The sequence below is a fragment of the Lissotriton vulgaris genome, chromosome 4_1 (genome assembly GCF_964263255.1).
Source record: "Lissotriton vulgaris chromosome 4_1, aLisVul1.2, whole genome shotgun sequence".
Taxonomy (NCBI): domain Eukaryota; kingdom Metazoa; phylum Chordata; class Amphibia; order Caudata; family Salamandridae; genus Lissotriton; species Lissotriton vulgaris.
The window spans coordinates 238607883-238632850 of record NC_141691.1 but is presented as its reverse complement, the minus strand read 5'-3'; the positions used below and the strand labels follow the sequence as shown (position 1 = coordinate 238632850).

At 45.1% G+C, this 24968-nt stretch overlaps 1 protein-coding gene across 3 annotated transcripts in view; it reads right to left on the bottom strand.

Moving 5' to 3' along the window:
* RADX (RPA1 related single stranded DNA binding protein, X-linked) overlaps positions 1-24968 on the bottom strand; it is a 228033-nt gene that overhangs the window by 183297 nt on the left and 19768 nt on the right. For all 3 annotated transcript variants that reach the window (XM_086918577.1, XM_086918578.1, XM_086918576.1), the window contains exons 3-4: positions 18843-19035; positions 2009-2117 (exon numbers count right to left, since the gene is read on the bottom strand). In XM_086918577.1, coding sequence (XP_086774703.1) covers positions 2009-2117; positions 18843-19035 — 302 coding nt within the window. The remainder of the gene's footprint in view (positions 1-2008; positions 2118-18842; positions 19036-24968) is intronic.

The following is a 24968-nucleotide window of genomic DNA, read 5'->3' as shown; positions in this document are numbered from 1 at the left end:
ATTGCTTTTGTTTACATTTTGTGAAAAAATTGATGGAATACGGATGGTGAAAAATAAAACAAATTAAAAAATTTAAAAAAATAGTACAGGTAAATATAAAATTATACGGCCAGAGGACAAAACAATTGGTATACCTACAAATAAGATCCTACGGATACACATGGTTCTTAAGAGTCCCGATACCTACAATGAGAGCTGCTGGACGTTCGTTCCCATAGCCCTTCGGGGTACAAGGCTCCTGTGGCCTTTAACCATATGGTTTCTACAGAGGAACTTCAGCCAGTAATAAAAAAATTAAAAAAATGAATAGCAAGACATTTCTCCATAGAAAAAAAATAGTACTGTAGCAGATGTCCCGTTCTGGTTTTGCCATGAGACAGAAAGAAGACCAGAGGTTGTAAGGGACATGGCAGAAATTCTTCCTAAAGTACAAGATGTCTTGATGAACAAAGGACACAGTTCCCTATTGTACAAAAGAAAGAAAACTGAAGAAAAAAGGGCATCAGCAGAATGGGGTGCAGCACAACGCATAGGCAACCAATCAAGAACTAGGGGGAAAAAGCTACTCCGTAATGCAAGTTTAATATTAAATGGGAGCAAGCATCACATTACAAACTACAAATGAGGCATGGATTGATTAGCAATGGCGTCATGCTTTGCTTCACAAGGTACTCTACGACACTTGTATTCTTATCACTTGAGCAATTACATATGTATGACAGCCTAGCCTTGTTGAAATATTAGTTTGTTTAGAGGATGGGATGAACTTCCAAATTTGAACACTGCAATAAAGACAAAGAAAATATAACCGCACCCTGTTTTTATGGGAAGCCCACTACAAAATCATGTATGAATAGTACCTACACCCCCAGAAACTTCACACAATTTTCCCTAACACCTCAGATAAATGTTGGCGGGGCTGTGGGTTGATGGGAGGCTTTCGCCATATATGGTGGGATTGCCCCTCTATACAACTCTTTTGGAAATAAAATCTCTCCCAAATTAAAACTATTCTGGGATACCTAATTCCGAACACCTTGGAGCACATGCTCTTGGGCGTGAGGAACCCAATGCTAAAGTATCAAACCCAGTGGGACCAATCCATCATGTGGCTATGTCTTGGAGTGGTCAAGATGGCAATAGCTGCAGCCTGGGAAAATAAGCCAGAGGCCCCCTCCATTACTCAGTGGCATGGTCGTCTGTGGCAGGCATTATCTCTTGAGCGGATTACAGACATTGTTGAAGGCACACAGGCGGGCTTCGATTATGTCTGGAGCCCCCTGGTGGGTTACCTATCAGAGGGTCTACCCTTGTTTGCATGCGAACTTAGATTGCGAGCCCTTTACCTCTTTCAGACTTAGAGGCTTGGGCTCCTCCTTGACCTGCTCAGTGGATGTTCTCGAAGACGCCTGGGGTAGCCCTCGGAGGCGGTGGTCGCGGGACACTCTGGAGATGTGGGGGGAAGGGTCCTGGAGACTCAGCGGCCCAGTAATATGATCCCGTTCCCAGCGTATCCCCAACCCACCTGGACCAATTATTCATATTACCACGGTACAGTTGTATTGTTTGTTGTTTGGTTAAAACTGAGATTTTCTTTGCATAAGCTGTGCATTATCTGTGGTCCCCTGGGCGCTAGTGGGAAGTTACAACCTAGAACATACAAGCTTTATACTGAAATGGTATAGGGACAACCCTGCCACATCTAGTGGAACGTGTGAAGTAAAACAAACAGAGTCGAGAACTTGTGAAAATGCTGTGTTTCTTTTTAGATATCTGTAACTCTTGCCATGTGAACTGTGCTTGGGAGAACTACAATGTACTGTGAATCATTTCAAAATCAATAAAAATATTTTTACATAAAGACAAAGATACATTTTGCATTCATTTGCTTAATGAACACACCTCGGACCATATGAATAAATTCCAGTTGGACGATAAAATGCATATTTCTAAATATTTACTCATAGTACAGTACTAAGTTATAACTAGGTATCAACATTGTTTTCACCTTGTAATAAAGTTATATTTTACATCAGGTAATTTCCACTCTGCTTTAACTTGTTTGTCTGGTACGATATTAATGATTGGAGATGGGTTTTGTGAGTTCAAACTTAATTCTGAAAAATATATAAAAAAAAAAGCAGACCATGAACATTTAGTTTGTGGTTGGGTCAAATAAAAAAAGCTCAACTTGTATGAATAGGGAAGAAAACACACTTTTACAATCCTCAATTGGGATTTTTCTGATTACATTGTCTATTTCTGCTGTACAACTACGGATTTCACATTTACAATTATTGTCACTGTAATATGAAACAAGGTATTTACTTCATATATATTAGGAAATATACACTGTATAGTCAAGTTAACATATCGCAGACATTTACATAACTGACTAGTATAACGTAATTACCCATGAATAGTAAAACACATGAGATATGCATATTAATTGCCCTGTGAGTTTTTAAAAAACACACATAAAACAGGCAAGAAGTCTAAAGTAAAGGAGAATGAGGTATATATGGAATTATTTTTGCCAAGTTTACTGCTTCTCTTAGCTTCCCCACTTGGATGAAGTCTTGGATTCAGTGGTCAATATTTTTTAAGACAGTCAGCATATTTTTGACACCACACTTTTGGCTACGAGCAAGGTTTTAATATAAATATGCTTTTCTTATTAATAATAGTTTAATTTGGCTGGCAAAGGCAAGCAGGGTAAACATTTGCTGATTTTCAATTTCCAATTTTCCGGTCAACTCTCAACCTAATTCTGTGGAAACCCCGAGACTAAAGTGAGGACAGACGGTCACATTACATAAGATATGAACAAAAGGTCTCCTTATCCTCTACAGGACCAACATAAATCAATTTCCAACAAACACAAGTGATGCGAACAGGTGTACAATATTTACAATATAAACACTGCTGGAATAACGTTAAATTCAGTTAATATTTGGAACATTGAATTTTTAAAACGACTTGGCAGCATTTCTTTTGCAAATGGTGCGTTTAACTCATCAGATCATTCAACGCAAGTCTTTAATTGTCAATAGTAGTAAATTGCATCTTTTTTACCATCTTCATTAGGGTTTTGACATGAACACCACATTATGCAGGCCAGCACATGCTCGTCGATGAAAAATATCAATGCAAGCAGTAAGCCCACCGCACCCCTCATAATCGCGATACACATTTTCGAGGTGATCAGGAGATACAGGTTCTTCAAAGTCTACGAACATAGAAACATATCAAACAATAAACCAAGTTAGCAGCAGTCATACAGAGAACATCGCGATGTTGTGGATCATTCCTTCCAGGCCTGCAGCTCATTAACCCTTTGTGACCCCCATACTCTGATGGTAAGTCCTATTACTTGGTATATTTGAATACATGATCTGCAACCTTGCTGCACTCTCCACCCTCGTACCCCCCTAAACGTCAGAGCAGGTGGGAAGGCCAGTGTGCACGAAGTAAACGTGCTATATTCTTATGCCTTTGCAACAAGGTCTACCTGGGGAGTCTGCAGCAAAGGGTGTCTTCCACAACCCACGTGCCTCCTTCCTCTTCAACTTTAGCTCTACCCCAATGCCCTATTCCGGGCAATACTCCAGCCTTACAATGCATGTCAACCAATTTACAGACCCTCAACATCGCTAAATTTATGAAGTGGTCTGTAGTACCCCCTGCATGACTGCACTTATATAGCACCAGCATGCCACTCGCCATATTATATAGTTCGGTGCAGCCCTTTATCCTGGTGAGTTTGTCCGTGACCACTAGCCATTGGTCCTTAAATAGCGGGCAATTGCAGAACATGTATGCCATGCCCGCTTCAGTCACCATACACTGTGGGCAAATCGATGCGGAGCCAGTAGAGATCCTGTGGAGTCTCGCTGGAGTGAGGTAAGCCATGTGCAAAAATGTTGTGTTGTAAGTACTGGAATTGGGCATTATTGGCGATCTTTCATAGGTGTAGGATGGCCCGTCCCATTTCTTCTGTGTCAGTTCCCAACCTCCGTTCCCCTCTTGGCCACGTGAAGTGTTACTAAAGAATCCTTTGATAGATGTGAAAGGGACAGTGAAAGTTTTATCTGAAAGAAACAGTTAGTTATAGATTCCTTACCTTAGAATTACCCCAGGCGTCAGACTGGATCCAGAAAGTTTTTCGTCAGCAGTACCAGCATTCCTCGTTGGCGTCGTAGTCGCCGGGATGACATCGCAGTAGCTACATAGATGCCACCCTGGCGCGCTGATGTCAGTTCTTTCTTTTTCCACGCCAGCAAGCGCAGATCCGGAAAGAGCGGTACCCCCAGTCACTTTTTGACCGACTTTTTTGCCACTTTGTTTTTTAGTCTAACATCGACTCCTGGTATACGAGGGAGTCCCAGCTTCAAGGCCTGCGGTTCCTGTACCCGACTGTTGTCAGTGACGGATCCGCACTGCGTGTGACTCTCCTGCCTGGAGCACGACCATGACCCCAAGTCGTGCTCCTACTGCCAAACCATGGCCCGAAGTGTTTGCGGAAGCGGTCCCGAAAGCTGCTCAGAGTCGTTCAAGGTCCCAGTCCCGTGGGAGGTTGAGGGACCGATCGCAGAGCCATCATCACTCCTTGTCTAAATCTTCGCACTCTGGGTCAGGTAAGTCAAAACATAAGAGAAGTCGAAGAAGGATTGTCGTTTTTTGGATTTCCCCTCACCTGTCGGCTGATGCGGCAAAGTGGGCGGGTGGTGCCACCCCCGTGTCCCCTCGTGCGGAGCCTACAGGGTTGATTCCGGCCTCCCAGGAGCGACCACTGCCCAGCTTAGTCAGTTTTACAAAGCGATGCATGCCATCTTTGGGCAGCCCGACTACGCCGGTGCGCCTACGGGCCCCACTGACTTGGCTGGGGACCTTAGGACTTTGATGCCAGCGGCTCCGGCCTCTGCACCGCAGGGCCCAGTTTGGATCCAGGCTTGGATCCAGATCGGCGTCGGTCGACCTAGTTACACCTCCACCTGTGCCGATTCCACCGGCAGCACATCTGCAGCCAGAGTTGGCTGGGCCCCCAACCAGAGTCGAACCTGGCTTACACTCCGATGTGGATATGGAGCCGGAACCGGACCCGGATCCAGCGCTGATGGGTACATTTGTGCCTGCATTCCACCCCGTTCATTTTCAGCCAGTTTGGCAGCCAAAGGAGGGTGAGTAATACTGGGAGGTGTTTGATGACCCTTTAACAGACCAGTTGGAGTATGACCAGTACTGGAGAGGATGCCAGTGGTCTGAACATCTCACCAGACCATGGCATGTGGTCTCCTCCTACCATGGCTATGGAGGAGGGACCGTCTTACGCAGTGGTGTTGCGTAGGCCATCCGAGGCCCTAACCTTGAGCTACCTACTGTGGTAGTCTGGTCTAACTTCCTGACAAAGGTGCTTCAGCTAGCAGCGAGCTCTTCGGAGCCCCATGCTGCTGTTTAATGAAGCCCTCGAGGACATCCTTTTGGGCACCTGGTCCAGGCCCAGGGGCTCCTATGGATAGGATGGTTGCCCAACGCCACTCCCGGCACCGGGCGACTCCACTTTCCTCCCCAGAGAGCTTGGTGGTCCAAGCTTCAACTTCCCAAAGCGCATTCCCTAACGCACAACCGGACGGTGAATCCAAGCAGCTGAATCAGCTTCGGAAGAAGTGTTTTTCTTCCTCCAGCTTAGGGCTGCGGTCAGTAAACATTGCATGCCTGTTGGGCCATTAGTCCCACTCTGTGTGGGATACGGTGGTGCAAGTGCTGCCTCAGTGTCCAGAGGAGGCCCGGGCCGTACTTTCCAGTGCTATTGCCCGGGGTGGGGGGGGAAGGACGCAGAAAAGTTTACCCTCCGCTGTGGACTGGACACTGCTGACTCACTGGGTAGGACCATTTCAACGTCGGTGGCGCTTCGCCGTCACGCCTGGTTGAGATCAACTGACTTTTCTGGGGATGTCCAGAACACTTTGATGGACATGCCCTTTGATGGCCGTTGCCTGTTCGGCGACAAGGTAGACAGTGCACTAGAGCGCTCCAAGGACTCTCGGGCTACGGCCAAATCAATTGGGCCTCTCCACCATGCACCCTGCCCGGTCTGCGTTTCGCCCTTCTCGTGGCCACGGAAGGGGTGACCCAACACATTCCTTTCAGAGCCACAGGCCAGCGCTAACTGTTCAACCTCAGCGAGGCGGGGGAAGTGCAAACCACTGATGTGGTTCTGGGGGCCAACGGGCGGGCCAGTCCACCAATGCCCTCTCTGCAGCAGCCTCCAAACACTCCTAGTCTGACCTTTCAGGCCCATCAAAGGACAGTGGACGACAGGAACTGCCATGACCTCCCACACTGGCGCACCATCACGTCGGACAGGTGGGTTTTGCAGATAGTCCAAAGGGCTACTCCCTCACTTCGAGACTACCCCTCCAGTCATGCCACCCCAGTACGATCGCATGTCGGGGTATCACCTGGCCCTTTTCCAACAGGAAGTTACGGCTCTCTTGGCCAAGGGTGCCATTGAACGCATTCCTGCCGCAGAAGTAGGTTGTGGTTACTATTCCCACTACTGGTGGTCAAGAAGGACCTACGCCCTATCTAGGATCTCAGGGACGTCAACTGCTTCCTCCGGAAGGAGAAGTTCAAAATGTTGACCCTGGTTCCGTTCTGGTCTGCCCTTGACCCTGGAGACTGGATGGTAGCGATGAACTTGCAGGATGCTTATTTTCACACCCCAGTCCTGCTGGCCTACTGGTGTTACCTGCGGTTCACGGTAGGCCACAAGCACTTTCAGTTTACAGTGCCCCCTTTGGCCTTACCAGCGCCCCTAGGGTGTTCACGAAATTGATGGCGGTGGTCGCAGCTCATCTGGGCAGATCAGGGGGTCCATTCTTCCCCAATCTCTATGACTGGTTGTTGAAGGCAGGCTCGCCCAAGGCAGTAGTCTCCCACCTCCAGACTAAGGCAGACCTCCTGCATTTGCTGGGGTTCTCCATCAACATGCCAAAGTCACACCTGACCCCCTCTCAGAAGCTCTTTTTCATCAGAGTGGTTCTGGACACAACGCAGTTTCGGGTTTATCTACTCGAACAGCGAGTCTGGGATATTCGGGCTATGATTCTGATCTTTCAGCCTCTATCCCAGGTTTCGGTCAGGATGAGCCTAAAGCTGCTGGGCCTCATGCATCCTTCTGGTCGATCATGCTAGATGGCATATGCGGGCTCTGCAGTGGGACCTGAAGTTCCAGTGGACACAGCATCAGGAGAATCTGGCGATTGCATCCAGATCTCGGAGGGCACTGCACGGCAATTGCAGTGGAGGCTCATGAACCAGGATTGGGTCAACGGCAGATCCCTCTTCCTTACCCAACCAGAACACACAGTGATGACAGATACATCCCTTCTGGATGGGGCGGCCACATGGGAAAGGCGGAGATCAGAGGCCTCTGGGCTCCGGCGGAGTCCGAGCTCCACATCAACCTCCTGGAGCTTCGGGCGATCCGTCTTGCACTGAAAGCATTGCTTCCCTCTGTCTGAGGAAGAGTAGGGCAGGTGTTCACGGATAACACAGTTGCCATGTGGTGATGGAACAAACAAGGCAGGGTGGGGTTGGTGGACCCTATGTCAAGAGGCCATCTGTCTCTGTACATGGCTGGAACATCAGGGCATATCCCTGGTGGTTCAACACCTGGCAGGGCAGATAAACTCCGCCGCAGATGCATGATGATCACAAATGTCGTCTTCACTCCGAGGTGGTGCAAGGTCTCTTTCTACGATGGGGAGAGCCTTGGTTAGATCTATTCACCACCGAAGAGAAAGCACAATGTAAGCAATTCTGCGTGTTGCAATTTCAAAGGCAGCATTCGCTAGGCAAAGCTTTTCGTCACGAGTAGAGTTGCGGTCTTCTATACGCCTTTCAGACTATACCACTTCTGCCCAGAGTGCTGAAGAAGATCAAGCGCGATTGGGCCCAAGTCATTCTTGTGGCTCCGGATTGGGCACAAAGAGTCTGGTATCCAGAGCTGCTCAACATGGCCATCGATCATTTGATCCGACTGCCTCTTCAGGACGATCTTGTGTCGCAGCAGCAGGGGTCGGTCCTCCACCAGAGCCTGTCCAGCCTCCACCTCTTTGCGCGGAGATTGAGCTGCGGCAGTTGACGTCATTTGACTTGTTTCCCGAAGTCTGTGATGTAATCTTGGTAGCCAGGCGTCCCTCCACTAAGAGGGTATACGCCTGCAGATGGAATACATTTGTGGCATGGACGCATGGTGCACAGCAAAGGCTGTGAATCCCCTTTCTGCCCCTTTTCTGAGGTTCTCTTGTTCCTTCTGTCTTTGGCCCAGTAGGGCTCTGGTCTGGGCACTCTTTAGGGCTACCTCGTGGCCCTTTTAGCCTTCCTCAGGCATCTTGATCTGTTGTGTAACATTTTAGGACCCTATTGTAATTTTCCCGATTCATGCCCTTATATAGGCATAAATCACCATATACTTATATAGGCATAAGAATCATAACCGTATTTAGACATAGCTAATGCAGTCCAAATACGGCAGGGCTACTTCCACTAGTTTCGAAAATCTACAACGATTTCTTGGAAAACTCTGCTTCAGCAGCTAGGGACTTCCCCTTGCTCGAATACTGGCTTGTCCAAGAACTCATGGAGTTTTCAAAGAACTGAGACTCTTTGATGACGTTATTATGTACACCTTTACGTCAATCTCGGCATCTTCAAGGAATAAATATGCCCACACTTGCCATAGCAAACACACAGTGTTTTGGAGCAGTTCGACTATCTACTTGCCCGACGTGCCCTGCTACTGCAAGTGCCGAAGGAAGCCGACCCTTCAGCAGACGCACTGAGAGAGAAACGGTCTTTTCTCCTGCTGAGAAATCAATCTCCAGTGTTTCCAAGCTACCCTTGGGGATTGTTGGGCAATCGAGTCCTGAGCCTGACCTTCTTCATTCCAAATCAAGGTACGGAGCTGATTAGACCCTAAGAGAAATCTTGGACAGATTCTTGGCAAAAGAATACTACATTTATGCTACACCTCACTTACTTCTTCCCTCGTACTAAGCTTAGGTTAGGTTAGGTACATCGGGGTAGGGGTATTTTAGAAGCACCAGTACTTTTAGCCTCTGTTATTTATGTATGTATTTATCTATGGTTTAGGAACCATACAATGCTCTTAAAGTATTATTTTATTCTACTCTTTTTACTGTATCCATTATATTTTGCAAACAGTTTTACGATTGTAGCAGTTCATTTCTTATGCTTGAGAAAGAAGACTGTTCAATAAATCCTTTTATTGAAAACGCCCGTCTATCTATTTCTCTGCACCTCTGGTGAAACTAAGCATGCACGATTGACTAAGTGAAACATCTATCTATTGTTTCCACGACTCTGAAGATCAGTTTTATCTTGGGGAAACAAAGTTGTCATGTTTATGCGGTTGTCAGAAACTAAATCCCTTCTTGTGAACTCGAGAAAGTTTCTAGTGACCTCTGAGCTAACGATGTCACAATTAAGTTTAATATATTCAATAGAGACCTAGTCGACCTAAGTCCTACGTCACATCTATAGAATATATTATTCCAATGCGCAGAGCCTATTGGGAATATAGGAACTACACTACAGATCAGCCTTCTCTTTTCAAGTCCCCTGTTGTAAATAGATTTCTTATAGGCATTATTCATCTTTTTCCACCCGTTCCATTTGTGATGCCTCAGTGGGACTTGAACTTGAATCTTAGTTATTTGCTGTGCGCTCCCCTTGAGCCACTACATAACTGTTCTATCAGACTCCTTACTCTGAAAACTGCTTTTATGGTGGCCATCACTCTGCGCACAGGGTGAGTGAGCTACAAGCTCGGTCTTCCAAGCCTCCCTTTCTGGCTGTTCAGCTGGACAAGGGTGTCGTCAGAACTCGACCTTGCTTTCTTCCCAAGGTGGTCACTTCTTTTCATATCAGCTAAACCATCACTTTGCCCACCTTCTTTCCGCCTCCGCATTCTTCAAATGAGGAAGAGAGGCTCCTTCATCTGGAACCAAAACGTGCCCTCTCCTATTTGGTTCGCACCAAACAATTCCGGGTGAACGACCAGCTCTTAGTTGGTTACGCAGGCACTAAGAAAGGTCAGGCTGTGCACAAACGAACCATCTCCAGGCGGGTTGTTTTGTGCATCAAGGCATACTATTCTTTGGCAAAGAAGGAGCCTCCAGTGGGGCTGCGCGCCCATTCCACCAGGGCGAAGGCAGCTACTACTGCTTTGGGACGGGAGTCCCCCTAAATGACATCTGTCCGGCAGTTACGTGGGCATCGCTGCACACGTTCACCAAGCACTACTGCCTATACAGCCAAGTCTGGAGAGATGGCTTCTTTGGACGTTCTGTTCTCCAGGACTTCCTGGTGTGAACTTAGTTCTCAAACTCACCTCTGGGGTTGGTATTGCTGGTGTATCTATTCTAAGGTAAGGTATCTATTACTGTTTCTTTCAGATGAACAAGTTACTTGCCTTCGGTAACAATATATCTGTAAGAAACATAGGTTAGTTATAGATTCCTGACCGCACCACCCATCCTCCCCGTTCTACGAACTGACTTCTAGGGTTAAGGACATCTTTTCAGGGCCCTAGTTATGTCCACCAGTGGTCAGTGTTTTGCATGGCTCTGCGCTTCTGGTGTGGAAAGTCGTGTACAGAACGGACATCAACACGCAAGGGCAGCGTCTTAAGTAGCTACCACAACGCCAACCCGGCGACCACGACGCAATGACTAATGCGGAGCCGACCGACGCCACCTTTTGACGCCTGGGGGTAATTCTAAGGTCAGGAATCTATAACTAACCTATGTTGCTTACAGATATAGCGTAACTTGTTCGTTATCAGACGACAGCTGTCGCCTATAGTTTGCATTTTTGTATGAGTGGGTGCTGATCTGGTTCCAGGTCAGTGATATCTAACAATCGTTCAAGTTCAGCCACCAGCCGGCCATAGGACAGGAAAGGCCCTGATGGGAGTCCCCTGTCCTCTCTCAATGGTCAAGAGGGACTAGTGCTCCATCCTTGAACAAGTCTCCCTGGGTTCCTACCCACTATGTCACACCTCCCCCCCCCCCGACCCCACCCCCCAAGCAGCTCTGCAGCTCTTCAAATAGCCGGATAGAGCCTAAATGGATCCCAGGTGCATACGGAGGTATATTCGGCATGAGGCATAAACTCCTCCGAAAACTACTTTGGTCCACTCTTAATAAGCCACTAGCCTGCTGGGGGATCAACCCCTGTGGGTGAAAAGTCTCTCTCACTTGGGGCTCAGGGGCCAGTCCCATCTCCTCTACGTACCAGTCCACCACCCAGCTGCTAAGTAATGTTGGACATTTTTACTAAATTGCATCTTGAGCAATCTGTAGAATCTGTTGTGAAGCTGATTTCACAGGTACTCTCAATTAGATAACCAACACTGAGTAACACCCGATTCCCTGAGTTGATGGGCTGGCTAGGTGCTGCTAGGTTCTTGATAGGACCAGTGGGTATGCCAAATTACTTTGGCACCTACTTCCAAGGAGACAACTGCATTTTCCACAATGGAGGGGTTATATTCCATATAGGTACCCTATACAGGCGCAAGTAGCATTGCAACCTTTCACCTATATTCTTCCCTACATTACATATATAACGGTTCTTAGGAACTGACCTTTTACCTAGATACGACACTGCATTCAGATTGCTGGTTTTTCCCTAGCTCGAATCTCATAATTTATGCACGAGGTTTCTTGGAAGCACAGCAGGACTACCATCTCCTGTATAATATCTCTGTATAAAGTTCAGGCCCGACGCCATTCTTTAGGCCGACACAGTAACACAGCAAGGTAGGATCCCTGGGGAAACCCATGGGTATATATACATCATGTCTTGTTTAGAAAGACAGAAGAGACAGACTTCCCAGCTGACACACTGACCAGAGATGCGGAGGTTCCTGCATGCAGATACTCCAGCTCGCAGTGGTCTAACATCTCTTGCAGAGTGTCCAACTCGAGACCATGACTGGGTCCCATATTCGCTCATTCTCAGGTAATGGGGTTGACCAGATCCTAGAGGGATTCTTGGCATAACACCTAAACAGATGCTAGGTACATCTAGTTAGGGAGGCACCATAGGAGTATGCACTCTTGATCATGTATTTTATGTACTTGTATATATTCTCAATTACTGCAAAATGGTAGAACTGTACTTACTTTCGTAGTACTGCTAATCATATATCTCTGCTACTGTCTAATGGTTGTTACAGCTCATCTAGTCTACACTAGAATAACAACTGTTCAATAAATTCAAATTGACAAAAGCCCAGTATGTGTATTCAGTGTATCTCGGAGGCAAACTAAGTGAGCATGAGTGACTGAGCGAAAGGTGGTATATTGTTTCCACAAGTCTGAGGGATCAGGGTTGTCATGTTCGGAGGTTGCCAGAAACTATTCTCGCCTTGGTAAGAGGAGATTATAGTGGCACTGTAAGCTAGCACAGTTTATGTTATCCAAACGCACAGATCCTGTATAGGTTACATAGGAACTACATGACAGAGGGTCTGGGCCAGTACGGAGTCATGCCTTTGAACAGAAGTATGCTCCAACCACTTTTGTACGTAGCTCACTTCATGATACTACTATTTTCAGCAATACATGTGAGGACCATCTGAAACACCTGGACGAAATGCTGTTGAGGATCCATGAAGCAACACTGACCCTTAAGATTTGTCCAGTGACACAAAGGGTTCTAGCAACCTGGAACACAAACCCTGTAAGAAGCCCTTTTCACCGACACTGCAATTTCGTTAAAACTTGCTGCCTCCCTATCCTCCACCTTTCTAAATGGTGAGATGGGTCGAAAAACCAACCTATAACCCCTCCGTATATGGCCCAAATGAGGGGGGGGGGAATATTTATATATCTGACCACCTTAGTTAGTGGTAGGTCATTAAACCCCCCGCCCCCCACCATGCAAATGTACTGATATATACTCTGGATATATTTATACCTCCCCCTGCTCCAGAGGCAGCTGGTGTTAATTAAGTAGACAAATGCCGCTGCCCTGGACAATGGTGAGGAGATTCTCTCACACCCCTCGCTTCGCCCAAGGGCAAGTAGGTTGGCAGGAGTTTAAAAAACAAATTCTGAAAAAGCAAGCAAGCAGCTACCAGCTTCTTTGTGGCCCATAAAATGTGTACGGCGTGTAGCTGTCCCAACTCTCAGTTGGTAAATTCTTAATGAATTGTTTTGGTACGTGTAGCTGTCCCAACTCTCAGTTGGTAAATTCTTAATTAATTGTTTTGGTACGGAGTTAACAGTTCCCATTTCCACCCCTCTGTGTATGTTTTTTTTTTGTTTTGCAATTTCACAATTGGTTTAGCTTTCACTTTCCACTGTTTTTATTTCGAATTCTTTTCTGTGTGCTGGCCTCGACTACATCTCCACTGGCACGTGTGTTAATCTTTTTTTCGTATTATTCACCAATCGTACTGTTCATTAAGGGGTTGTTAAATCAACAAGTTTTAATCAGACATTTCCAGACACGCATTTTTCCTCAGCACATGTAATTTACGGAGACTTTACATTTAATTTCACCCTAGTGTCGGGCCATAATAGAACACGATCTCAACCAGTTACACTAAATGGATTGGGTTACTTACATTGTAGAATTTGTCTGACATTGGCACTTTGCAGAGTTAGCTTTTCAATTTACAGGGCTTGTGAACGGACCATCCATCAGACGATGACAAGAGCCTGACTCCTTCAAGCAGGAAAGGGAAAACAGCCTCTACTAACTTTTCAAGTAGAGAATTGGAAAGCACACAGTACAGCGAATACCATCACATGGAAATGTACCAAACTCGTTTTCAGAGTGCATATGGGCGTTGCTTAAATACCAAACCTTAATGCACTTCGCGATCCTAAACACGGAGCAAAAGTCACTGAATGGTTCTGCCTCTTCTCCAGAGGACAATATCACAATTCCTTATTTCGGTTTTGTCAGGTCTATGATGCGGCGCTGAAACAAATCTTTCCCATGAGAACATTTTAGAAGACAGCCTTTTCACTTCGTCGATGCTCACCAACTTCATTTTTTTAGATCTTGCCTACACACAGCTTTTAGCAGTCAGTTGTCAGATACTTTTTGTGACCAACAGAGGGCATTGGTCAGACCATTGCTTACCATTTGTTGGCTTTTTGTCAATCTCATTTGCTTACATCTTATTCAACCTCGTTCCTTCATCTTGCGTTTGTCTTTCCCTGGAGCGTAGCTTCTTTACCGTCTTTATGTTTGATTGGATGTCTTGCGTCCTTCTGCAGCTTCACAACCAGTAACTACTTTTCCTTTCCGTACTCCAAGGGTCGCAAGGGTTATCTTTCTCCGTCTCTCCTCACATCCCCACTTATCACTGCCATGTTCTATTTGTTGCTCCCCATTCCATATGCTGTTTTCTCCTCCCTACCCAGCCATGTTCAACTTTGATAATTTTTTTATTTATTTAAATTTAGTTGCTCCCTTGCCGCTTGCTGGCATTTACCCCACCTGCCAGTCACTTTTGTCTTTTTCTTTTATAGATGGCACATCAGCTTCAATTAGCTGCTCGATCACTCCTTTCTTTAATAAAAATGAGGTTTGACACACTTGTGTATTTCAGTCAGTCAGTCAGTCAAAGTACTTTATTTCGGTAACATACCATAAAAAGGCCATACAGCTCAATAAGCATAGCACAGTAAGAAAATAAAACAGATAAAACCATGTATTAAGTTTCACATACAAGCAATTCCTACAAATATTAAACAAACATCAGATATTACACCGAAATATCAGTATATAAAATGTATAAAATTGGGTAAAAAAATGTTGCACCTCCTAAAAGTAGCCCTTAATGCGAACTATGAGCTTCCAGCTTTAGTATTGCACATCTCATGTACCACATGGATTGAAGAAATCTTGCTGTGGCAAAGACTATCAGGGGGAAAGTATCATATTAACCCCTTCCTTGCTCATGACGAGCTCAGCTCGTCATGAGGCACAGTTGAGCTGTGCTGATGACGAGCTGAGCTCGTCATGAATACAGGAGCATAGCAATTTCCAGCACAGGGGAAAAATAACCACAGCAGCGATGTGGTTAACGAATCCTGAAAACCTCCCTGTAGTCCCTAAAGCCCCTGGCCCTACACAGCTGTAGAATCCATTTCTCCCTTGCACTAGCGTAAGTGGGGCAGAAGAGCAGAACGTGCAGATCTATCTCACTGCCGCTCAAACACCCAGGGCATGTACTTGCCATTGAGGAGGTGTTCCGCCATTTGTGCGTTACCGCCCTCAATGGCAGTATGGTGTGTCTGAACTGAATGTAAAGTTTCTTAGCAAGGGGCAGGCTGGATATCATCCAGGAAGACTTCAAAGCGGGAGTTAGCCTTGATGTTCAGGAAAATGTCCGTTAGCTTACCTGTCAAATGATTGCTAGTTATAGACTCCATGCGGTACCTCCTAAGAGCTACATTCAATAGTTTTTTTAGAGAGCTGAGGACAGGAATCTTGGGGAAACTACCACATGTCTCATCTGTCTAAAGCATGGCAGAGGTGCTTGATGTAATTCAGCCAGGGTATTTTCCCAGAGGTCCCCCTCTGCAGAATGTCTCTCAGGTCATCCCTATAGCTCGAAAGCTCAGGGGTCGCCCAAAGTCGCCTCCAGTACAGGAGAGGGCGATTTGCTACGATCTCCTGAATTGGAACCAAACCCTACTTCAGAGGGATCGAGGGCGAGCTCACAGGAAGACGAAGTAAGCGCCTAATAAAGCTGTTTTCAGTGAGCATCAGATGGGTAGCTGATGTATGACCCCAGAGCTTCACGCCATAAAGGGCGCCCCCTCTTGCTTGGGCCTTATAGATCTTAAGAGGCGGGCTCACAAGTTTCAATGAGGTGTCATTAAAAACCTTTAAAATGCCACCCGAAGATTGGGCCAGCTTTAAGTTGGCCCTGCCCGTTTGAGACCCCAAATCCATCTTATCGTTCAAAGTGACCCCCAGATACTCAAAGGTGGACACACGGTCCAGCACTGTTCTGTTCATATGCGGGCGGGGGCAATTGGCCAGTTTATAGTTAAAGACCATAAACTTTGTTCTCGAGGTGTTGATCACCAGGTTTCTCAGATGGCAAAAGGAGCAGAATGCCTCTAATGTGCGCTGTATACCCCCTGACGATTTTGACACCAAAAAAAAAAAAAAAAAAGACTTTATAAATTGGCAGAAATCACTTCCGCAGGGATGTAATGAATGCGAATGTGGGTGCAGCTGTGCAGGCGTTTTGAGCTAATGTGGCTTTTTGGAGGACCCTGCCCTTCCCGGGCCACATATCGGTCAATAAAATGGGGGCTCTAACCCGCTTACTATATTTCTTTACCACCCTACTGATTTCCATCTCTTGCACTGTTTTTAAGGAATTGGATTCCTTACTGGTTCACCTGGAGTTTAGGTAGACAAAGTGTCCATGGCTAGGTTGCATAAGCCTACTGGGGAGGACGACTTGGCCGCGCCAGATTGGGAAACATTCTACTGATCAGCTCAGCTCCAGTGGTTTACTAGGTGGTTGCATGCCAGATTGAAAAGTGACAGGGGGGATGCTACTAGGATCCCAGCTCTGCACAGCCTGCTCCGTATCCTTCTGAGCGGCATCACAGAATGGATTGTTTGTTTTCTCAGTTTGCAGGCAGAGTGCTGCTAGTGCTGAAGACTGTTGTTCACATTTGCTCTTGGACTTTGGGCTGAATGTTCAATTATATCATTGTAGAGGTATCAGTTTAATGATGCATGTACGATGTAAACAATATGAGAATTAATATGGAACCGCTAGACTGCAAAGACAATTTTTTTTTTTTTTAAAGTTGTGTTATACAGTTTAAATACGGTCATTACATGAAATGGAGGTCTCAGAGAAAATGTCATCTCTTATGAGGGGCATTTCATGGAGCCTCTTGTCTTGATCTTAGGCTCATTTTGCTCATGTTGGTGATCCCTAGCCACCTGGAGCAGTTTCAGTATGCCTTCTGGCCTAAAAAAGGATGCACTCTGCAGAGAGCTGTTTGCACTGGCTCCCTGCACTACTTTTTCAATTTTGTCAGACTTCTGGTACTCCTCTTCACCTGGTGGGTCACAGAGGTCCAAATCTAACCCAAACTGGTCAACAAGGGGTTTAAGGGGCCAGCGTCACTAGCCCTGGAGAGACCCATATAGCCTCGGAGGGGTTCAGCCGTAAACAACGTTCTTAGTTCACAGAGGGCTTTGCAGAGGGCTTTGCATCCAACGGTCCACGGTGTTGCCGCCGTGGCCGTCCAGGACTAGGGTCTTTCTTTACTTCTTGTTCAGGGGATGCCACTTTTATGACTAGCGCTAAAACTTGTTCTGGTCAGTTCCTCCCTTTCCTCTGGGTTTGGCTGCAGCCTTCTATTAAAACAAAGGCAATTGCGGCCCAGGTGTCAGATTTCTTCATGTGTGCTGGAGGCAGGTTCCTTTGAAATAAAATTAGTGCAGGGCAAGGCTCCTTCCCAGATATTGTGCCAGAAAGACCCATTTCCCTCTACACCCAGATCCCTTTTGTTCACGCTCTGCCTCCAATACACATTTCCCAGTGTGACAACCATCACAGAAAGGTAGCGAAATACTAACTTTATAAAAGCGTAATTTCCAAAATAATTTAAAATCCAACTTTACGACTAAAGAGGTTTACAAATTACATTTTAAATGAGTGGGAGTTGTATTTCTCTAGCTGCTACCAACTCAAATTTAACACTTAATTAATGTAATAAGGTAACCCAACGATTCCCTATGGCAGCAGTCAGCCTGGTGACATTCTCACTTTATTGGCAATAAGGCCTACATATGGGTGACTTATTAATATTTCAAAGGAAGATTTAGGTCTGTAGAAGGGTCAATTTGGCAGGTCGAATTTGCAGTTTAAAAGTGCCACAGGCAGGTTACCTGTGTGCAGCTACCAGGCTGCACAAGACTGTAGTCTCGGATTTGCAGATCGCACACATGTGCACATGTTCACATGAAACCAGCTAAGTGCCTCCTTACTCTGTGTTGCAGCTGCCATATCTTAAAAGGCAGACAACTGGCAGCAAACAGCAGTCCAATTTAAAATTAAATTACTAAGTGAAATTCGGGTAGTGAAACTCGCTCACAGTAAAGGTTAGAAAACTGGGTGATCAAAAAGCAAAATTTCCGGATGTAGTAAATATGCGGAACCCACTTGCAACGACTGCCGTAAATTGTACCATGCAATGTGGTCTATACTGAACTACGTTATAATGGTAGGGGCTCAGCCAGACATATCAAATCACCACTAGCTGCTCAAAGAATATGAGCACCTTAAGCAAACTGCAAGTGTCATGCAGAGAAGCTGTAATGCATGCAGTCACTCAAACCAGAGGCTGAGGCGGCAGATTGAGTCCATGAAATACATTACATAAGAAAGACCACCCTACTAAAACAGCTCAACTTATTGAAGACCCAGTACAAATTAGACAGAGGAAGCAAATATTAAATTGCAGCATAGCAAAACATATAGGAAAGAAATAAGCATTTCTTAATGCTGGACCCTGCAAACAAAGAAAAGTCCTGGTATGGAAAGAGTGTGTTAGGAAGGGGGCTATGTGGGAGATTTTGTATAGTTATGAAATACATCTGTGACCAGATTTAGAAATTATTTATTTGAGTTTGCTACTGGATGGAGTAAAGAAACTGTAATTATATGACAGAGAATTATAAGGAAAGACAGTATCAGATGTATCGTGAAACTTGTTAAAAAGAAGTATACAAATGAAGTACTTAACCAATTGTTGTAAACATATTCATCTGTGGGTTCCTAGGAACTGGACGAATTCTAGAGGGGTAACTCAGTTTTACTGAATACTGACGAAGCAGAATTACAGTACCAACTTTTAGACTCTGAAACCAATCAAAACAAACGGAGTTCCACAAAACCAGTGACATCATGCCCGATTGGTCAGCCACTTCAAAATATGCCTAGAAAAGATAACAGGAACGATAATCAAGGACATTGCTAACGCCAATATTCAACACTTCAGCTGGACAACTAGATTACAGATAACATGAATTCATTAGGCATACACATCAAAGATAATATTTTAAATCAATACAGTGTACATATAGATCATTTTTGAACTTAGGAAACATGTGCTAATTTGTCAGAAAGCCCATGAACAAGCATATTTTGTACAAGTAGTGTATACCAACAATTTATTTCTCAAATTGAATACACCTCTTTACTGGGAGATCTGTAGAAGATGAAGTCTTGCCTTTACAAAACTTTAGACTAAATGTGGCAAAAAGAATGCAATTTACAGACGAACGCCCTGATTTAGGGTCTAATGGAGGAGGTAACAGATATCTAGGCTCCGTTATTGCAAGTGCACTAGGACTAACCATCCACTCAACTCTAAACCGGGCACTAATTTCTCAAATTCTTGAGATAAATGTTACTTGTGCTAGAATGATCTGGGCTTTGTTTGGAGGCCCCACATAACGAATCCCCTAGGAGTAGTCAGTAGGTCCAGAGGCTCGTCAACCAGTACGTGTACCCCCTACCCAACCAAAAAGAAGTGACACTGGTGCACGATCGGACATCTATCTATTCAAGTGTTCAACTGTGTGCAATATCCCTGGGTCCAGTCCGGCAACCAGCATCTGATCGAGGTGGATCTATGTACACTGTGTTACTGAATGGCAGGTATATCCATGTGTCTGTGGGTGTAGTGGGTGCCAACTATCAATCTTTCCCAGGTTCATTATAAGGGTTCAAGATTTGTTTATTTGGGTCTGGGGGATGGCGGTCCCAGTGTCCATCTATGACACAGTTGTAGTCGACCACCCATACCAAAGAGTGCCTATGCTGCCCTCTGGCAACCCATGCAACGTTGCATAGAAATGACCAGTTAAACAACAAGAGAGTGTCAAAAGTTATAAAACAAATTAGCACAAAATCAGAGATGAAGATCTTCCTGTCGGATTCACATGGAAATCATTTAGGATTTTTTAGAAGCCCTCACTCACCACCCCGGTGTGGGCGCGCTAAGGTCCACGAGGTCTGGTAGCAGGAGACGCTAGGTGCCGAGCGGGTGCAGGGCGTTGTGGGCGGTGTACCATTGTCGCCCCACCCACCTCCCGAGACCTATAGGGCGTGGATCGTTTTTTGTACAAACTATACAGGTTCCTCTAAAGTAGATGTAATTCCCACAACTTGATGGTTTGTTTTTCTGCACAATTTTTACACAGTCATTTTTAACTTTCACGTCCTCTGGTAGGATGGACCTTAGCGTGCCCACACCGCCGAGGTACACAAAACATGGTCCTGAAGAAAAACTGTACACATAAGGGCTGAAACAGGTCGACCCCACCTTAAGTGGAAATAACCAATACATTAATTGGCACATTTCCCTACACATATTTTAACCTTGTCAGGCTGACCACTGAATAAATTTTTCTTTCTGGTACAGCTCTTTGACAATTTTAATATCACGTATTTTTTCACATCACTGTCACAAAAAATCCAGCTTCGCAGTAATCTGGCGTTGTAGCACACCAGGGAGGCACTCGGCTTCTCCTGGTGGGCCCGAGGATGAAGCATGTCACCACCCAGGGTGGTGAGTGAAGGCTTCTAAAAAATCCTAAATGATTTCCAATGTGAATCCGACAGGAAGATCTTCATCTCTGATTTTGTGCTAATTTCTTTTATAACTTTTGACACTCTCTTGTTGTTTAACTGAGATTGCCCGGGGGACCGAGGGTATCCCTTTTTCCCTCTTTCTCATACTGTTACTACTGCATAGAAATGACCCTCATAGACATTGGGTCCATATGAGTTCAAATGGTTATGTCCTTCCCATAAATGTGCCCTGCAATAGGACTAGTTATAAACAACAGGGGCAGCCCTGAAAACCTAAACCAGGGGCAACCAATACTAGAATCTCGACAAGGGTTAAAGTTAACACAGTATGTGCATCAAAATATGGAAAACTAGACCAATGAAGACACAGAAAATGCAAAAGGAAAGAGAAAAAGGAGAAAAAAGAGAAACCCCATGTTTAAATATATACAATTCATAGAAAAAGTTCTATTAACAATGATAAATATTTCAATCTTAAAACGTATGAGACAAAATGCGCTCAACACAATACACAAACAAAGACCTATAAACAGTGCAATGTGTAAACAGACAGACAAGTGGCTGAGGAAAAAAGGTTTACAAAAATCAGAACTGAAAACACAAAGCAAACAATGCGTCGTGTTTAATTTCGGCCACATATGTGCTTCAAGTGGTTTCGACCATAGTAAAACTAAAAGGTCATCTTTGGGACAAGCGGTAATTATATGAGCGTCTATACCAGTTTCAATAAAACATCTAAAAATCAAAAATATATAAACATGGGTATCAGACATTCAAGGGTTCTATTTCAGCAAAATAATGCGAGACAAAATCCCCCTCTATTTAGAAAAAAAGATAATGCGCATATAAATGACCACCACCAAGAGCAAGGGGAGAAAAGACCCTTAAACCATCTTCAGAACCTAGATGTGTGAAAAGAATAGATTAATGTGCCAAAATGGCCCATAACTCCAAAACGTTGACGCACATATGTGGCCGAAATTGAAGAGGACGCATTGTTTGCTTTGTGTTGTTTCAATTTTGTCCTGAACTTCTGATTTTTGTAAACCTTTTTTCCTCAGCCACTTGTATGTTTACACATTGCATTGTTTATAGGTCTTTCTTTGTGTATGGTGTTGAGCGCCTTTTGTCTTATATGCTTCAAGACAGAATTATTTATCATTGTTAATACAACTTTTCTATGAATTGTATATATTTAAACATGGGTTTTCTCGTTTTTTTCTTTCCTTTTCTGTGTCTTCATTACTATAATTTTCCATATTTTTCATTTTATAACGTTTTCTTTAGGTTTTTTGATTTTTTCTTCAAAATGTGATGCACATATTGTGTTAACCTGAACCCCTGCAATAGGACATAGCGTCCCTCTATTTCCGCTTCACTATAAGCATGACAAATTGGTACCCCGGTGGCTACCCAGATTGCCCTTGGCATTATGAGGAGTAGGTTGCTGAATACAATTGCCCTTGCACTTTTTTTGCTAGCTTTTGTGTCTGCGCCCATATTGACCACATGAGGCTTGAGATACGAATGGACCCTGTACCTTTTTGTGCAATATTGTAGACCTCAGACATTCCAAGTAAAAATACGCTCTCTCAACCATGTTTGGCAATACCCCACCCCCGCCTGCCCCAGAACCAATTCTGATGCTGTTTGGGTCCGTTGACCTAATGTTACCTGCAAGGAATGGATATTGTTATCACCTGTCCATGCACATCAAAGAAACCTCTTCCCCAACTGGAACAGGAGAAAAATAAAGCAACATCTCTCTCTCCCCCCCCCATCCTCCCCAAGAACAACTAACAAATGTCCCCAGATACGGTGATCTAATACCAAACCCTCATCACTGGATAGACAGCGTAACAACAACATTCCACACTGTAAATCAAATTGTACTCTCGCTGACAGAACTTGCAGCCTAGAACCCCCCATACCAAACAAGTGCCTACCACAAAAGTGTAGAGGTTACCCATTAAGACACAACCCTCATATCTGATAACATGCCTTCAGAAATCAAGTCACAAATACACGTCATACCAATATATATCAGTACGCTAACCAAGCAACTCATAAAAACCATACTCTCCCACCCCCAAAGTATCCAATAAATAGCACCCAGCCTGAAAATGGAAGGAATACATCCTGTAAAGAAAAAAAACAATGGGGTCAATAAACAATTATACAGAGGCAATCAAGTTCCACCTCTGGATTTGGACCCAATCTGAAAATAGTCTAAGTTCCGAGCAAAAAAGAGCTTGATATGGGCAGGAAAGTCATGGAGTGGGCAGTTTATGATAAGTACCCTACCTTGCAATGACTGCTCATGTTCAGAATCACTTGGGTTAGTAAGTGAAAATGAACACGCACTTCTTCATCAATGCAATAGTTTGCCTCTATGACACCTCGCTTCTTCTCTTCCTGATATATTAATATCAGCCATATCATACATGGCAGCAAAATGCCACAATAGTTTTAGGTACCCATCCAGCACTGATGTCGGACATGATAGGAATCTTGTGAGGTCAATTTGTGGCTCAGCTATCCTTTGGTGTACGATTGTGTTTATTAGTATTTTTTTGCTTTTATGGTTTTAAATATTTCCATGATGACTGTCTCTTCTAAGCCCGCAATTCTAATTTGGAAGGAACAGCATTTCCCGGTGGTATAGCTCTCCGCCCAATTATAACTGGGCCAAGGTTTACGCCCCCAGATTTCCAATATGAGGGATTTCTGGACCCGATTTTACCAGACAGTAGTAAAATCAAATTAGGGCCAGGCTGCATGCGCATCCTGGCTTTCAGCAGCCACCAGACATGGTTTGGGAAGAGTACAGAAAGCTCTGCTCTGATGTCCTTCCCAACACTGCCCTCCTTCCACTCACCGAACCTGCCTTTCAGTTTCCATTTGCCACCTGTTCATAAGCAGGTGGTATAAGGATGGGTCTTTGACCCAGGATTGGTGAGACAGCATGTGGATTTCGACCTGGTAAATCCAGGTCTCCATTTTACTCCACTGGCAAATACTCATCATAGTTGGATTTATGTGCAGGTATATCAGACGGAAACATTATTTTCAGCCACACACTAACCCCGTTATAAATCCAGTCAAGTCAGAAAGGTGCTGTAATGCATGCTGACCATGCTTTTTTGATGAAGTTTCCACCATCGTTGCCTAGGTGTGTTGTGTGCATTTTAGTGCCATTTTAGGTGTCCACTCTTTCCTTCCTTGCTTACGCCTGCCCTGGTGTTATACCTGGCACCCATGGCATGGTTTCCCCTGATTTTCTGCCTTCTGACCTCCTATGTTTGCTAACTTAGTTTTTGATGGCTTTAGGAATCTGAGCACTTTACCACTGCTAACCAGGGCTAACTAAAGTGCATGTGTCCTTTATTTTAAGCATGGTAACATTGACATTATCCACAATTGGCATATCTAATTTACTTATCAGTCCCTATGTACATCATGTGCCCAGGGCCTGTAAATCAAATTATGCAAGTGGCCCTGCATAAGCGCTGCCACAGCCTGCAACGCTTCAGCCTTCTCCCCTTCTGTCTGCAAAGAGGTCGGTTCCTTTGTGGCCTCTACGAGGTCGTCTTCGGGAGCTCTTCCTAATTCCCATGGTTTTCTTCCGAGCAGGTCCAGGGCCCGTGCACCGTGAAGACCCAGTCCTGTAGGCCACTAACCAGTCCCAGGCGCCTTTGAGACTTTACACAGTAGTGTGTTCCCATCTAGGATAATTAGGATAATATGCAACCGGGCTGGGAACTGAGAGTATTGGAGGCCTTCCTCTCTCAATGCCTTCTTGACCTCTAGGTAAAAAGCCTGTTTTCGCTGCACTTCCAATGTATAGTCCGGGAAGAGGGGGATTCTGCTGTTGTCCACGGTTAATGGGCCCGCAGTGCGAGCTTTTTGCAGGAGGAAAATTCTGTCTCGAAAATGGAGCAATCGAGCCACCACGGGCCGCGGGGGTCTTCCAGGGGCCAGCGGTTTGGCCGGAACTCAATGGGGCCTCTCTAGTGTATAGACGGTTGACAGTCCCACAGGTGCTACCACACTACGTAGCCAATGCTCCAAGAAGGACACCATATCACTACCTTCAACCCCTTCTGGCAGTCCCAGGACCCTGATGTTATTCCTCCAGTGGCGCCCCTAGGCGTCTTCGGACCTCTGCTATAGCACACACTCTGTTACACTCTGCTCTAATGCATTCTGTGCCAGCATTAGTTCGCAATACTGGTTTCAGTCCCTTTCACGCTCTCAGATAAATTCTAGTGCT